This window comes from Typopeltis vanoorti, chromosome 18, assembly GCF_054136105.1.
Source record: "Typopeltis vanoorti isolate ZY-2024b chromosome 18, IOZ_Tvanoo_1.0, whole genome shotgun sequence".
NCBI lineage: Eukaryota > Metazoa > Arthropoda > Arachnida > Uropygi > Thelyphonidae > Typopeltis > Typopeltis vanoorti.
The window spans coordinates 2,652,299-2,668,513 of record NC_143566.1 but is presented as its reverse complement, the minus strand read 5'-3'; the positions used below and the strand labels follow the sequence as shown (position 1 = coordinate 2,668,513).

The window sequence follows — 16,215 nt, the reverse complement described above, 5'->3', positions numbered from 1 at the left end:
GCGGCTGAAGTATCTTCAGGACTGAGCCAACTCGTGGTAAATGTGGACCAAGCTCTCATCACTCTTTGTCTTAGTACCTGGTATTATAATACTGGTAATATAATAACTTGATTAGTTATTATATTACTGGTAATTAGTTTACGGAATTAACAATGCATATGAAGTATATTAATTAAAGGTAACTTTAATGAATAACTTCTATATTTCGGCAATGTCACATTGCCATCTTCAGGAACATAAAGATATGGTATGTGCACTCAGGAACTAACACAAAGCAAATGAGGAAGAAAGCAAGAAACTAATATTGTTCCTAAAGTCCTAATGGTGCCCTCTTACGGGCTAATTTGGTAGTCTTGGCAGTTGGGCTGAAGTTCTCATAACGAAAGTCTCCCAAATTTGGGGCAGTTTCATGCACCCAAATTTGTTGAGGTTAGGAACGTTTTTTAGAGCTGCTGAAGATTCTTTGAATAATCTTTCGTATTTAAACTTGCTGCGATGAATTATTTTTGTTTTCTTCCAACGAATTTTATGGTGGGTATCCAAGGCATGGTCTGCCAGCCCAGAGCGGCTGTACTGGTGAAACCTTTAATTAGTTACCTTTAATTAATATACTTTATATGCGTTGTTAATTCCATAAACTAATTACCAGTTATGTCTAACCAACGTATAAGTCTTACTACCAGAATTGTGTAGTTAATGTAGATGACTTGATGTTGCATATATTTGTGTTCTTTTGGAAATTAAAGATTTTTATTTTGGTTATAAGGTATTTTGAAAACTCAATCTCTTAAGGAGTTAAATGGTAATTAAGATTATTTATGAGATTAAGTTACATATGAGATATGCTTTGATATGAACCTGTGTGGAAGTTAGTTTCGGAGGGGTTTTTTTTTTTTTTTTTTTTTTTTTTTTGAACTTAAGAGTTTAACCAATCAGAGTGTGAGGGAAAAGATAGATAAATACATCTCCCCCTTCACAGAGACAGTACAAATTTGGTCAATAATGTTATTAAGCTAGAACAATGGGAAGTTATGTTTCAACAATCCTGCTATATTCACATAAAAAAGTCAACAATAGTTAAACCAAACTAGGTACCTGAGTATTGTAGGGTCATTTTCTTTCTCAAAAACACAAGTCTGATTTCCAATAACAACTCGATAGTGATCAACTTCATCCTTCACATAAGTGGTATAGCTTGCACCATCAACTGAAAGTAACAATCCTCCATCACTCATTCTATGTGCTTCGAGTTCTTTATAGGAATTGTTTAAGCAAAGAAAATAGCAATTTGGACCAGTTTTAGTAACCTAAATAAATGGAACAAGAAAATACTAATAATTAATCAGTTTTAAATCATAATAATTTCTAATAAAAAATAATAAATATTATTTGTTACTTTTTTAGTGAAAACAGAATAGAGCAAACAAGATGGGAGCATGCTGTTAATGACAGCAGAATTACAACCAACAAGAGCATAAGTTATATGTAGTAGGGTTTGAGTACATTTGAACTAGTCTGTTTTTTAATATCCAACCCACACACAAAAGTTAAATGTCACAAGACCTATTGCAGATTAATGCTTTGTGTAGGGAAGAGGATAACAAGAAATAAGGAATCTGTTCACATTTTGTTTGAACAGCTGATGGTTCTATTCTTTTGGGAGGTCAGAGTAGGAGAGGCTGTTCCATTGGGACAAAAGTAGGAGCAGTGAAGTTGCTTCAATAAGTTTCAAGATGGACTGTAAATGGATGTTGATTAGCAGTGGCTCTTGTACTAATGATTTTGGAGGAAAGTGGAGGAATAATAGTGGCCAAATCAGCAGAACACTGTATGTCCAGAAAGTATCTGTGCAGAAGGCAGAAAATGAACATCCGTGTGAGAGAGGAATGAAGTGGTGTGTGTGTGTGTGTGTGTGTGTGTGTGTGTGTGTGTGTGTGTGTGTGTGTGTGTGTGTGTGTGTGTGTGTGTGTGTGTGTAGAGAGAGAGAAAGAGAGAGAGAGGGAAGGAGAGAGAGAGAGAGAGGGAAGTGGAGGAATGATAGTGGCCAAATCAGCAGAACACTATGTCCAGAAAGTATCTGTACAAACGGCAGAAGGCAGAACTTGAACATCTGTGTGTGTGAGAGAGGGAATGAAGTGGTGTGTGTGTGTGTGTGTGTAGAGAGAGAGGGGGGGAGAGGGGGGGGGAGAGAGAGAGAGGAATCCTTAATTAACTGGATTGTCCTCCTCTGGATAGAATTGAGCAATCTTAGAGAAGATTTTGGTGCTCCACCCCCAAAAATGGGAGCAATATTCCATGGTTGGGGGGATTTGTATAGAGTTAGCAGCTGTGAAGATGTAAATTAGGGTCTTGTGCAAAAAAGTACACTAAGTTTTTTTTTTGGCAGTTGCAGAAGCTATGGTTGAAATGTGATCGTGATAGGAAAGATTGGAGGTATAGTTTAGTCCAAGAAGCAAACTCTGATCATGTTTGGATATCTGCATATTATTGAAGGTAAAGGGGAGGGATGCAAGCTCTTTCTTGCAAGAGATTACAGAGCAATGAGTTTTTGTGGCACTGAAATCTACAAGGCTGTCCTGGCCCACCAAGATATAGCTAAGAGATTGAAGTTCAGGCCACTAGTCGTGGAGGATCGTTGGGATTCTAATACTTGAGCAATACAAGAGGAAGAGAGTGGGTGATGATGCAAAGGCAGGAATGGGATTGCACTCGCAGAATGCTGCATGTCAATCTCATTCCTGCATGTCCTTGCATCATCCACAAACAGCTCTTATGTCTTCTTTCAAATCCTTCCTAATGTCCCGAAATTAGTGAATGTGAAGATGGAATAAAAATGGGCCAAGGACTGATTACTGGGGTACACCTTAAATGTTGCAAACTCATGCTCTCCCATTCCATTTATGATGTCAGTCACCCATTCTCTTATGCAAGTTCATAGTTTATTATCCATTCCCATTATCATGAAATTTATGTAAAAGCCTTCAATGCTGCATCCTATCATATTCCTTAGCAAAGTCCAAATGTAGCAATGTGTATCCATTACCATTATCTAACTCAACTATAGCATTATTATAAAATGTGACCAAGTTACTCAAACGTGACCTTTTCTTAGTAAACCTATATCTGTCAACTCATTTCTGCATGCGAGCTTATTAAATTTTCCAAAATCATCTCCACTCCATAGATATTATGCATCTACAGTTAGATATATATCAGTGGAATCTTCCCTGTGATGAGACTCAAATTATACAGTCAGATCAAAGTTATCCAAGTTCAGCTAAGCACCTTTTCAGCATTAATACTATCCCATTATCTCCTACTGCCAAATTCTTATTCAGTTTATGCAATAAACTGTATACGTACTGTGTTGCATACATGAGATTGGGAGCTCTTAGCAAAACAGACACTCATTAACTGAAGAAAGAGTTTTCAATATTGAATTGTGTGAAAATGATCTTTCTGTCCATTAAGGAATTACAACCCTCTACGCTGAATGCTTGCTGGAAAAAAATATGGCCTGAAGCCGTTCTGGAAGAAAATTTCGTACCTCCAGTGGATGCCAGGCTAAGTCGTATAATAAACGTCGCACACCTTTTTGGTGGAGAGGGCTCTTGCGATATGGTTGAAAACGAAATTAGTGAATTAATTGATGGGGAAACAGATTTAAATGAGGAGGAACTGGTACAATTAATAGATGACGTCGAACCAAATGGTGGGGAAAGTTCTGCCGAAGATTCTGATTGTGATGAATCCGTTATAGAATTCAGTTTAAAGAAATTACCAGAAGGATTGGACTTGGCAAGAAGGTTAGGAAGTTATTTTACGGATAATGATACCTCAATGGAGCACTAGGGAAAATTCACAAGACAATTGGATATTGGTTTAGCGCCATATTATGAGCTTAATAAAAAATTGCAGCATAGTGGTAAGCAAGGTATTATTATTGACTTAAAAAATGATAACTAAACCAGCCGAAGTATGCAAGGAGAATTATACAAATGATGTCCAAGAGATTTCAAGTGTTGACGACGTCCGACCACTCGTAAATAAAGAACGTCTATGAAATGTTATTTCTGAAGACAGTAATGACGATTAAAATATGCGTGTTTTATTGAGTCTAAAACATTTATGCATTGTGTGCAATGAAATTTATGTACAATTTGTAATTTTTATAATTTTATACTATGTATTTGCCTCATAGTTTATGTTTTCTTAACTTCCATGAATTACCTGAATTAAATAAAAATATTGTTTTTGTTGGATATGTCATTGTTGTTTATATAATTTAAAAAAAAAAAACAATTTCGGAACCTAACCCTACTTTTTCTATGTTATCTAAGTCTCTCATAGCGCAATTTATATAACACGGCATTTATATGGAACCTAACATCCACGTTATACGAGGGTTACCTGCATTTAAATACCTTTTCAGTTCCACAAAACTGAAATACACATCTTTGTTATATTCTCATGATTTCAATTCGCCATCAAAATCGAAAAAAACAATCTCTTTCTTTTCTAGGCACATTGATCAAACGTCTTCCCTCAGTCTGCTTCTTCTTCACAGTCTATGCAAACCTACACACACAGGCCAATACATACGTAAAAATTCATATCACCATCCAACACAAAAACTAGGAGTCATCAGCACCCTTAAACACAGAGCCTAACAATTTGCTCCAATGAACAAACAATTTGATCATTGGATTTGAACTGAACCAAGAATTTGAAATTGTTAACCAAACATTTGTAAAAAAATGGCTACAATAATAAAAAAAAAAGCTCAAAAGATCCTCCATAAAAATGCCACTAAAAGCAAAAAAAGATTATTACAAGAATGCCATAGCCACACCTTACATTAGAGGCATTTCTCGAAAAAATAGATAGAACACGACTTAAATACAACATCAACACAACCTTTAAACCCCTGGCAAAGTTAAGAAATTTACTTAGCTCTTCCAAAGATCCTCTTCCATACCTGGCCCACCCAGGGATTTACAAAATTCAGTGTACCTGTAACCTACCTTACATAGGGGAAACAGGACACACCATCACAATCAGTAAAGATGAACACAAACACCATATTAAACCTCCAACTATGGTAAAACAGGCCTATCAGACCACACACTCCAAAACTGGAAAGGCACCAAGTCCCTACACCACACCAAAACCTGGTTTGAAAGAAAATTTCAAGAAGCCTGTGAAATGCTAAAACATCATCCAAATCTGAACAAAAATGATAGATTAATTATTCCAAGAATGTGGAGGACCCATCTTCAACCCATATAGCCTCCAGAACAATGCCAAACAGAAGAAAATCTTAAAACGAGAGGACTTTAGAAATTGGTTAATGTAGTTCAGTTTTCTCCCCTCCACCACCAGAGGCTAGGGTAAATGATTAACCAACACCTTTCATCTTACTTTTGTATAGTGCCGTGTCATGTAGCTTGTATCCTGTACATGTGTATGTTTTTCTGATGATCTCAATAGATCAAATGTTAATGTTTCTTTATGTTAAGTAAAGTAATTATTCTAACACGTGTGTTGTGTCTCTGTAAATTCTTAACTATTGTTATAAAATGTGAGTATATTGTGATGGGAGGAATGGCAAGAATCTGTGTGTAAGAATAATAATGTTATATAACTGGACTAGTGTTACCATATGGTCACAGCATGTAATGATTTATATTTTTTATTCTCTGTAGCCAAATAATCTAAAACCAATAAATGTTTTATACTTTCAGGCTTGGTAATAGTTCAAACTATTAACAACAGATGGAGTTTTTGATCTAACCTTTTATGCCATCTTGTGGTAGATGAAATAAAACAGTACATATAATCTGTGAATCTAAAATGGTGTATAATACTTAGTGATATGCCATCACGCAGCTCGTTCTATGTGTGAATCATCAATTGTTCGTATTCCACCTTGTTTTTTAAAACTATTCCTATGTAGCCACTAAAGATGGTCTGTAATATTCAGACCGAGATATTTGGCAAATTAAATATTATTCTTGTGTAAACGTGTGTATATTTCTAATTAAGATGAGATAAGTCTATCTTCTTACTTCATAACTTACTCTGAAACACTTCTATGAACATATTCATATTGTGAAAAAAATTAAATAAGACTAATATATTGTTTTTAAATCTTTATATATATAAGAATTATATGTTAAAAGTAGGTTATAATGTAGTGTTACCATTTGGTCACACTAGTATTCTATGTAGTCATTTTTACCTTATGAAATATTTCTGCATAATTTCAATTAACTATTCTCCTCTCAGCTTATCTGTGAAAGAAATACTAGATATTGTTTAAGATGATGATTTTGACCTCACTGAAGTATATACAGAGCCCCCTGAAGTACATGGAGTCTAATGAAGGTGGTCTCATCGAAAACCCAACTGGAAGGCTACAAGTTCCTGCTGAAGCAGTTCTAGGAGATGGTCATAGAATAGGAAATCACGATACAGAGAGAATAGAAATAATGAAGAGGAAGACCAAGAAACCAGTGAAATTGGAAAAGGGTCTAAGCGACAGAAAGTGTGTAGTTGGTCGCATGATGGCATACTACAGAGTCCAGTGTTTCTGGTGCCTGATTTTGGTGTCTATAGAAATACGAATGTACTGAGTTATTTGATGTGTATTGATGATGACATTATTGATTTATTAGTGACTGAATCGAATTAATACGCTACCTGGAAAAATTGCACATGTCTAGACATAACAGCAAAAGACATGAAGTGTATCTTGGGGATACCAATTCTTTATCACATGACTACCAAAACTGGGGGTCGTGTGATGTCTGATATTAGATATGATCGAATGGACCATTTTGTTGAAAATGTGCCAGGAAACAAGAGAAGATGATGTGCAAGACAATTCTGTAAATCCATGGAACGTACACAACGTAGAAAATGTGATGTGGGACTTTGTGTGGGATGTTTTGTCAAATATCATACACCATCGTTTTTTAAATGTCCATGGAGGTTGAAATTTGTATTTTTTTGTATTTTAAAATATGTTGATATGTTTGTAATTTGTTTGTAAGCTGTAAGTAAAAATAATAAACATTTTCTTATTTTGCTCATATAAAGGACTAGCATAACAAAATGGTCACATGCCATATTTCATAAATCTGATATACGAGATATAAAAAAATAGTATATTTCCACTCCAGTAACATCAATTAAAACAATTGCGTGGGTGGTAAGAATTTTAAAGACAGAAAATAATTCAGTCCTTAATAGGTTAATGATGAGTACTGATATTACAATGGAAATGATTGTGAGGGGGGAATGATTTTGTCTTCATTCAGTTCAGACATATCAAGCATGTTCAAAGATGTATGCATAAGCAATGCACTAGAGAAGAACAGATATCATCAGCAAGATGTCCAAATGTGTCATGCAGAGTACATACAAGAGCATATAAAATATCTTGCAGGAAGCTTATGTCTGTACATGAATACTAGGAGTATCAGAAACAAAGGGATAGGGTTTGTTGCCTTGGTCAATAAGTAGGTCCCAACGTATTGCCTTGGTCAATTCATTGGGACCAACTAGGAATTTTAGGCATTAATGAGACCTGGCTATCAGAAGCAGACATACTAATGATATTAAATGACTTGAATTCAGTTAGAGATAAAAGCTATGACTGCAATACTAGTAACAGCTTTTCATGTAGCAATGATTCTGAATCCAATTGGTGTAAGATGGTGTCTCACAAGTTCAAATACACAACGGAGTTGTTGCTACAGACGTAGTGGATTGGATGCTAGTGATGAGAAATGCATTGCCAAATAAAGATGATAGGTGAGAAAGTAATAATCATGATGGGGGACCTTTAATTATCCAAACACTGATTGGGCAGCTGTGCAATCTCATGAGAAGATCATTATCATCATCAAATTCCTGCCATGTACCCTCAAGGGGTGTACAGGATATGACAGTACTACATGAAAAACTTACATCATTACTAACTTCCTGCCTACAATCTTCCTCCAAATCAGTCTGTTACTTGTCATGACTAACAATATCAGATCTTATATTTCTATCGTCTAAGGCACGTTGTGCCGTATCAATCCACCTATATCTTGGTCTTCCTCTGGGTCGTTTTCCTGCCAACCTGGAAAAGAACACTTGTTTTGCTAATCTTTCCTCTCCCATTCTATTTAAGTGACCATACCACCTGAGATTAGCTCTGCTAGCGCATTCCAGGATGCTGACAATGTCAAGTTCTTTCCTAATATCCTCATTTTTAATATGATATTGCCATTGATGCCATCTGTTCACGCCTCTAATCTTTCTCAGGACTCTCATATCTGCGGTCTCTAGTCTTTGGTCAAGTGTTTTACTTCTGACCCAGCTCTCAGATCCATAAGTTAAAACTGGTTTGAACACTGTCTTGTATACAGCTAATTTAGTGCTCCGACTAATTTCTCTCTTATTCCATATGAATTTATTCAATTGACTGCCTACCATACCAGCTTTGTTGATTCTGTTGTCTATTTCTATATTTAATTTACTATCTTCACCAAAAATTGTGCCTAAGTAGCTGAAATGTTTTACTTGTTCCACAGGCTCTCCATTCCCAACACAGTTAACATTTTCAATGATTCTGCCTATTTTAATTGTCTTTGTCTCTTTATTGCTGACCTTCATACTATATCTATTACAACAGTTATTCAATTTAGTCAGGGAATTTTGCAGACTTGTAGAGGATTTATTTAGAAGTATAACATCGTCTGCATAAAGCAAAGAGCTGACATTAACATCTCCAATTTTGATATCATGTTTAATACCACTTTCCTTCATAATGTGATCAATATAGATAATGAATAACAGAGAGGATAATGTACATCCTTGTCTCACACCATATTTAACATTAAACCATCTTCCTGTACTTCCTTCAATTCTAAACGCTGACTTACAACTCAAATAAACACTAAGTATTGCTTGATATAATGCCCCATTGACACCATACAACTGTAGCATATTGAATAGCTTCTCTCTTGGCACCTTGTCAAATGCCTTTTCCAAATCGACAAAACTTAAATACAGATCTTTGTTATATTCCCAAGATTTCTCCACTATTTGTCGTAAAGTGAAGATCTGATCCTGACAGCCTCTATTTGACCTGAATCCAGCATGTTCTTCACCAAGCTTTTCTTCCACAATTCTTCTCAACCGTTTCTCAAGTATACTTGCATATATCTTACCAGGAACACTCAGTAGAAAAATACCTCTGTAATTCTCACATTCAGTTTTATTTCCCTTTTTACATATGGGTACTATGAGAACTCTACTCCAATCATCGGGAATTCGTCCCTCTGTCCAGGCATTCTGAACTATGCAGTGCAGCCACTGTAAGACTTTTATACCACCATACTTCAGCATTTCTGGTCGAATATCATCTACTTTTGCTGCCTTTCCACATTTCAAGCCTTTAATGGCTTTTTCTACTTCAAGTATAGATATGTATTCCTGACTGTATGCCTGTTGAGTGTTTTTTAACACTATGCTATCACTGCTTGTTTCATTTAACAATTTTTCGAAGTAATTACTCCATACTTCAAGGACATCTTTTTCTCCCATTTTCATGTCATTTATCATCTCTAACTCCTTTTACAGCACTCTTACCTCCATTTCTAAGCTTCTTCAACAACCTCCAGAATATCTTTCCCCCCTTTCTTGATATTTATTTTCTATGTTCTTGCCAAAGTCCTCCCATGACTTTTGTTTAGCTAGTTTTACGCAGTGTTTAGCTTTCTTACATTTGTCTCTGTATTCTCTAAGAGCACAAGCTGACTTATTTGCCAGGAACATTTGATATGCTTTTGAATAGAAATCCAATGAAACTGAATTCAGCGAGCTGTTGCTAGACAACTTCCTCGAATCAGCATGTAACAGATGATACTCAAGGTCAAAAAGTGTTAAATCTGATTACAATGTTAACAGGAGGTTTAAGATGAAACTTAACTTAATCTCTCAACCGGCCAAGGTGGATGAAATAGTGAGACCAACTTACACTTCTTATCCATGTTATTCAATAGGTGTTACAGAATCGTATCTAGATTTATCTGGATGTATATATAAGTCCTGGCCAGTTGGGGGTTAATAGTTAAAGAAGTAATTATTCTGTCTCCAGTCGGTGACAGTGATAATACATTACTGACTTGGGAAGTGGCTAAGTTTATGAATTCCATTCAGAAAATGTTACATGCTGAACTACAAAGCAGAAAATTATGACCAACTGAAGAGTATACTGGGTTCTGCATCATGGTATCAGTTGTTGGATGGGAAGAATATCAACAGTGCATAGGACACATACTTAAATGATGTAGTATCAGAATGTGACCCTAGAGTTCAAAGAATAAATAGGGTAGGAGTGAATTGAATGTGGAATTTAATTGAGCACAAGATTAGCAAGAAAAAGATGAAGTAGAAGGAATATCGTGTTTGCCATAGAGAAGTTTGGTGAATCTCAAGTGGTTGCACTTGATATCTCCAAAGCTGTTGATTGGTTCTGGCAATCTAAAGGCTTACTAAGAAAACTCATAATTTGCTCTGTCTCAAGACTTGTGCAGTTGGATAGCCAGCTTTCTGTCTGGACACATATGCGTCAGATTTTGATGATACAGTTCCTTATCCTTTCACCGTTCAACTAAAGCCTGGGTTCCACAAGGTTCTGTTCTCTCGCCAGCCCTTTTCCTTCTATATATCATTGACCTGCAATCCAATACACAGTTTTGCAGATGACAGCACATCACTCTCCTCCCTTTCATTTGATAAACCTTACTCTATACAACTCACCTCAACCTACAGAACATCAACCACCACTGCTCTCACTTCTGATCTCAAAGCCATACTCCAATTGGGTTCAGATAACCTTGTCAATTTTAGTGCTAGTAAAATCCAGTAAAACACTCAAATTTCCAGACACAATGAGATTTCTCTTGGATATAAGTGACAAAGTGACATCAAGTCTCTGCTGCCATAACACATTACAACTATTGCATCCTTGGGTCCAAGTAGACCCAAGGATGCAATAGTTGTTCACATTTGTTAACCTTATACAAATCACAAATCCACCCAGCTATTGAATACTGCTCTCACATTTGGAGTGGGGGCCCTAGAGTACCCTCAAAATGCTTGACTCAATACAGAGGAGAGCAATTAGACTTATTAATGACCCATCTCTTACTAACTCACTCCCCCCCACTTTTGCACAAACATTTGGTTTCTGCAATATGTATATTCTACAAATATTTCCATGGGAAATACTCATCTGAATTAACATCAATAATTCCTCCACTCAGTACTAAGCTCATTGGAACACTTGCAGTTGCTGCTCACAGTGTGCCTAAAAACAAACAGAACAAGTTTCTTTTCCTCTTCCTTTATCCCTGCAACTGCTGTATTGTGGAACAGTCTCTATCCTATTGTGTTTCCCAAGGACTACAATTTACAGTTATTTAAGTCAAATGTAAACAAGTTCCTCCTTTCCCAACCCGCTACCCATACATGGTACTAATGTACTATAGGCTGATCAACAACCTCTCGTGTATTGACTCAACATAAAAATATTCCAAGAAATGGATGAAGCTGGGGATATAGGGATGATAGGAGACAGACAGTTGAAGTTTAGAGGACATATTGCTAAGGTATAAGATCACAAGATTACTTGGCTATTGAAGAACACACTAATAAATAGAGATAAGGAAGTTATAAGGCCCTGATATCCACATCTGGATACTGTGCTCAGGTCCAGTCTCTTGGGTTTCTTGAGGAATAAGAAAGTTGTGGTGAGGATTCAGGGGTGAGCAACTAAGAAGAGTGGTGCATGGAATGTTCCCTATGAGGAGTGCGTGAGAGTGTGTAGACAGCAGAAGTTGGTTGATAGGCAAAAAATACAGGATATGATAGAAACATTTAATCTACTTCAAGGGTTTTATAAGATTGATGCAGGAGAAATGTTTCAGCACTTGAGTGGAGGTGGCAGAACAAGAGGTCATCCCTGGATGCTGAGTAAATGTGTGGTTGGTAGGAATTGACTACTATATTTTTTGCTTGGAGAAAGTGTGACTGAATCAAATGGGTTGCCAGAGTCAGTTGTTAGTGCTTTGTCTGTTAATGGGTTCAGACAGGTATGATAAATTGTATAGATAATTTGGGTCTCCCACAATGAGTCTTTGGACTCCATGGAGGTGTCCATATAATAATAATTCTTAGACCATCCACTAAACATCCAAGTCTATCCACTGGCACCAATGGGCTCCTAAGACTTCAGGATTTTAATCTAATAGTTTTCACTTATTCTTTGTGTTTTTGTGCATATCATTACAGTTTTTATATTTTATCCTAGCAGATGTATACTTCATCCCTATGGTAAATTTTTTTCCACCTTACCGGCCATTATGGATCAAATATGTATCCATCATATATTTCAATGTAATATCAATGGTATTACAATTTTAATATGCACTTCGCATCAATGATAACCTTGACATCTATAGACGTCTTGACTGGTAGCGTGGTTAAATCTGTTTATTTCTTTGTGCAGTTTTCATTCCATTAAACCTAATTATTACTTTGTACTGTTAACCTCTGCCTTACAGCGAACTGCCTTGACCCATCAGCCTGTAAACAGTTATTGTACATGGATGTTATATTCTTCCTTAACAACTGCATTGATACAACTCTGCCAGTTTATGTTTTGGTGTTCTATAAATGTTTAGGCATTTTAGGTTGCATAATAGTAATAATAAATCAGAGACACAGACACCATTTATAAAATGCAAGTTCTACAATGATTATTTTAAAATTATCTTTCAATAATATAGAATTGTTCTATTACCTGAACTTTGTATTTAAGGCTGTCATATATTAACTCTACCTCCACTGTATTGTTCAGAGTATTAGCAGGAAGGATCTGTCCCCTATGATATTACATAACAGGAGAAAAAGTTTTAAAAAGATTGTGTTGAATGAACTTATACAAAGCTATATATAACAACAACAAAGCACCTTTAGTATAATGGACAAACTGAAATATTTACTTTAAATCACTTAGGTGGGAGATGAATATTATTGTTCAGTATGAGACTACCACTCTGCTTATTGGAGGACTGAAATGGCACAGTTCCATTTTTGATTTCTAAAACAGTGCTTCTGGACTATGTAAAAAATCAAAATACAAAATAAAATATGAAATTCATAAAAAATAGAAAAAATCCTTAGCTCATCCAGGTACAAATGTACTACAGGTTTAGAAAATCTTTTGTGGATGGGAACTGCATAAGAAATCTTTGTCACTTACCGCAATTTTTTATGCGCCTCACAACACATGAAAGGTTGTAAATCTTTTGTACACTAGTAGCACGGGTTGCTGAGATTATTTTTACTATTTTTATTGATTTTATAATGTTTTTGTATACTTTAACAATTTTTTTTTTCATAATCTGAAAACACTGCTTTGAGACCAAATATGGAACTGTCAAGCTATTTCAAGCCTCCAAGTAAGTTGGGTGGGGATCTTACACTGAGCATTTTAAATTCATCTCCACACAAACACCCACTTGGGATCTGGGTCTGAGCCAAACCAGCCTAGTTGACTAAGTCAACTAGGTTGGCTACCTCTTTTATCATGATAAATCCACTTAAAATTTATATGCTTTACGTACTATATTTTAAACTTATGTTGATTGGATTTTAAAGGTATAGATGCGAACACAGATTGATAAAAAAATAACTATTTATTGACTTAAATGCTAATATTTCGCTGGTATCCTATCCAGCATCTTCAGAGCACACAAATAAAATTTGTTACAGTCGCAAGACAGCCACAATCCGGTGTAACAGTGGGACTAGTAAGAGCAATTGTAGTGTGCAACAAAAAGACAAAGTCCTAATTAGGTGCCATCTAAGTTGAAAAAAAAAATAATAATAATAAAATAAAATGAGAGAGAAAGCAGGTATTAATTTGGTCTTAGGATGACTGTCTTCCAAATCTTTGGTAGATTTATACAGTAATACTTGTTGAGGTTTCAAGTATGTTTCAAGGCTTCTGTTGATTCCAGGAACAACCTCTCTGACTTGTAAAAGCTTCTGTGCAGCACTTTTGTTTTTTCTAATTGATCCTGTGTACAGGGGTATCCAAAGCGTGGTGTGCTAGACCAGACTTGATATAGCAAAAGTGCCAGATATATAGTTTGTATTCATCGAGGCAGATGTCCACAGTTATTCCTGTCTGTCCACAGTAGGCTCGATGACATGAACAGAGCACTTCATAGACTCCTGGATGTAATAAAGGAGAAAATCTGCCCTTAGGTCAACAAATGAGAGTTGCCAATTTCACATAAGGTTTAAATACGGTGTGTAGTTGGTGTTTGCTAAGCATTCTATATATCTTTTCAGATGTGCCTTTAATGGGATGGTGGTTTTGCTGTAGTCTTCTGTGGTAGACAGTAGGGAGGGGGATTTCTGGGGAGCATTTAGTATTTTATCTATCTTATGGGAGATTATAGCCATTGGTCAGGAAGGTTTGATGTAGGTGAGAAAGTTCAGCAGTAAGAGCAATGTCGTTGGAACAAATTGCTCTAGCTCTGTGGTTTAGTGTTTTTAGAATATCATATTGTTGAGATGGGTGATGGTGTAATTGTGTTTCCACACGGTTGAGAATATTTTAAACTCATTCACTATTCACACTCTTCTCACTCTCTAAAAACATGTTTTACTTTTCCATCATCATTATTATTAAGAGATACCTTCAGGGAATCAGGGACTCATTAAGGGAGACCACATGCTACCCTCACCAGTTATCTTACTTATTCTTCAATTAATTCACACTGTTTATACTCACAGCATTCAATAGCAATCCATTCCAATCATGTACCATCCTATGAGAGAAAAATCTTACCCTCATCCTCCTTAGTGACATTCATTCTCAGCTTCCAAAGAGGCCCTCTTGTACTTTCCCGCCCTCCAAAAATTGACAAATTCCATCAATTGAAATCCTGTATGACCTTTTCAGAAGTTTGTAAAACTCAATCATATCACCCCTCCTCTCTTACTCCTGTTTGCCAGCGTCTGCAGTCTACAAATTTCAATCTGTCTAGATAATCAGTATTCCATAATTCTGATATAATTTTTAGCACTCTCCTTTGCATTCTCTCCAATATATCAAAATTAAAACAGAAACTAGTAGACCAGGGCAAAATGACATCCTATCTTTACATGTGAACGTTTGTTTCAGCATTGCAATTAACTTTTGAGTTGTATTTGCAATCTTTGTTACATTGCCCATAAACTTCGACTTCTTATCTAGTAAGACTCCAAGATCCCTACCCTCATCAGTTTCTTCTAGCATAATCCCACCAATAAAATATGGCATTGGATAGCTAATCATGCCAAAATGAATGACTTTACATTTACAGCCATCCATTTCCCTATGCTCACAATTCTAGCCTATTCAAATCATTCTGCAAGTACTGCATTTCAGCAGCATTCCTGATTACTCTACCTATCTTTGCATCATCATCAAATAGCTGTATGCAGCTTGTCAAATCCTTCACAATATCATTAATGTATAGATTGAATAACAGGGAATAACAGGTAACAATGATGTAACACTAATCCTTGTGTTACATCATTGTTACCTTAAACCTTGCAGAATCAAATCCCCTGTATACCACTTTTTTATATGTCAGTCAGCCATCCTCTTATCCATGCCAATATTATATAACTCAAACCCATTTTTTTTTTCAATTTATGCAACAGTCTACCATGCTGTATTCTGTCAAAAGCCTTAACAAAATCCAAAAGTATCATGGTGTATCCATTCCCCTTGTAACTAGTTCAATGGTAACATTGTTATAGAATGTGAGCAAGTTGCTAAAACATGACCTTCCCTTACTAAACCCATGTTGTTCATTGGTCGATAGTTGGATGCATCGGTCTTTGCACCACCTTTGTGCAATGGAATTGACATACATTCCCTCCATTACTGTGGAATCTTCCCTGTTCTGAGACTCATATTAAACATCCTTGTCAAAGGAATAGCCAGTTCAGCTGAACACTCTTTTAGTATGTGCTGATATTCTATCAGTCCCTATTGCTGAATTCTTATTCAATTTGTGCAGCAGCTCTGAAACCTTCGCCTCGCACATCTGCATTTCTTCATCTAATGAAGAGGTAACAATGAGCTCAATG

General features: G+C 36.0%; 1 protein-coding gene across 1 annotated transcript in view; it reads right to left on the bottom strand.

Annotated features, from left to right (window-relative positions):
* The window catches only part of ACC (acetyl-CoA carboxylase), a 1,393,224-nt gene that overhangs the window by 1,025,449 nt on the left and 351,560 nt on the right, over positions 1-16,215 (bottom strand). The window contains exons 17-18 of the mRNA XM_090408519.1: positions 12,863-12,944; positions 1,096-1,307 (exon numbers count right to left, since the gene is read on the bottom strand). Of these exons, the coding sequence (XP_090264645.1) occupies positions 1,096-1,307; positions 12,863-12,944 (294 nt within the window). The remainder of the gene's footprint in view (positions 1-1,095; positions 1,308-12,862; positions 12,945-16,215) is intronic.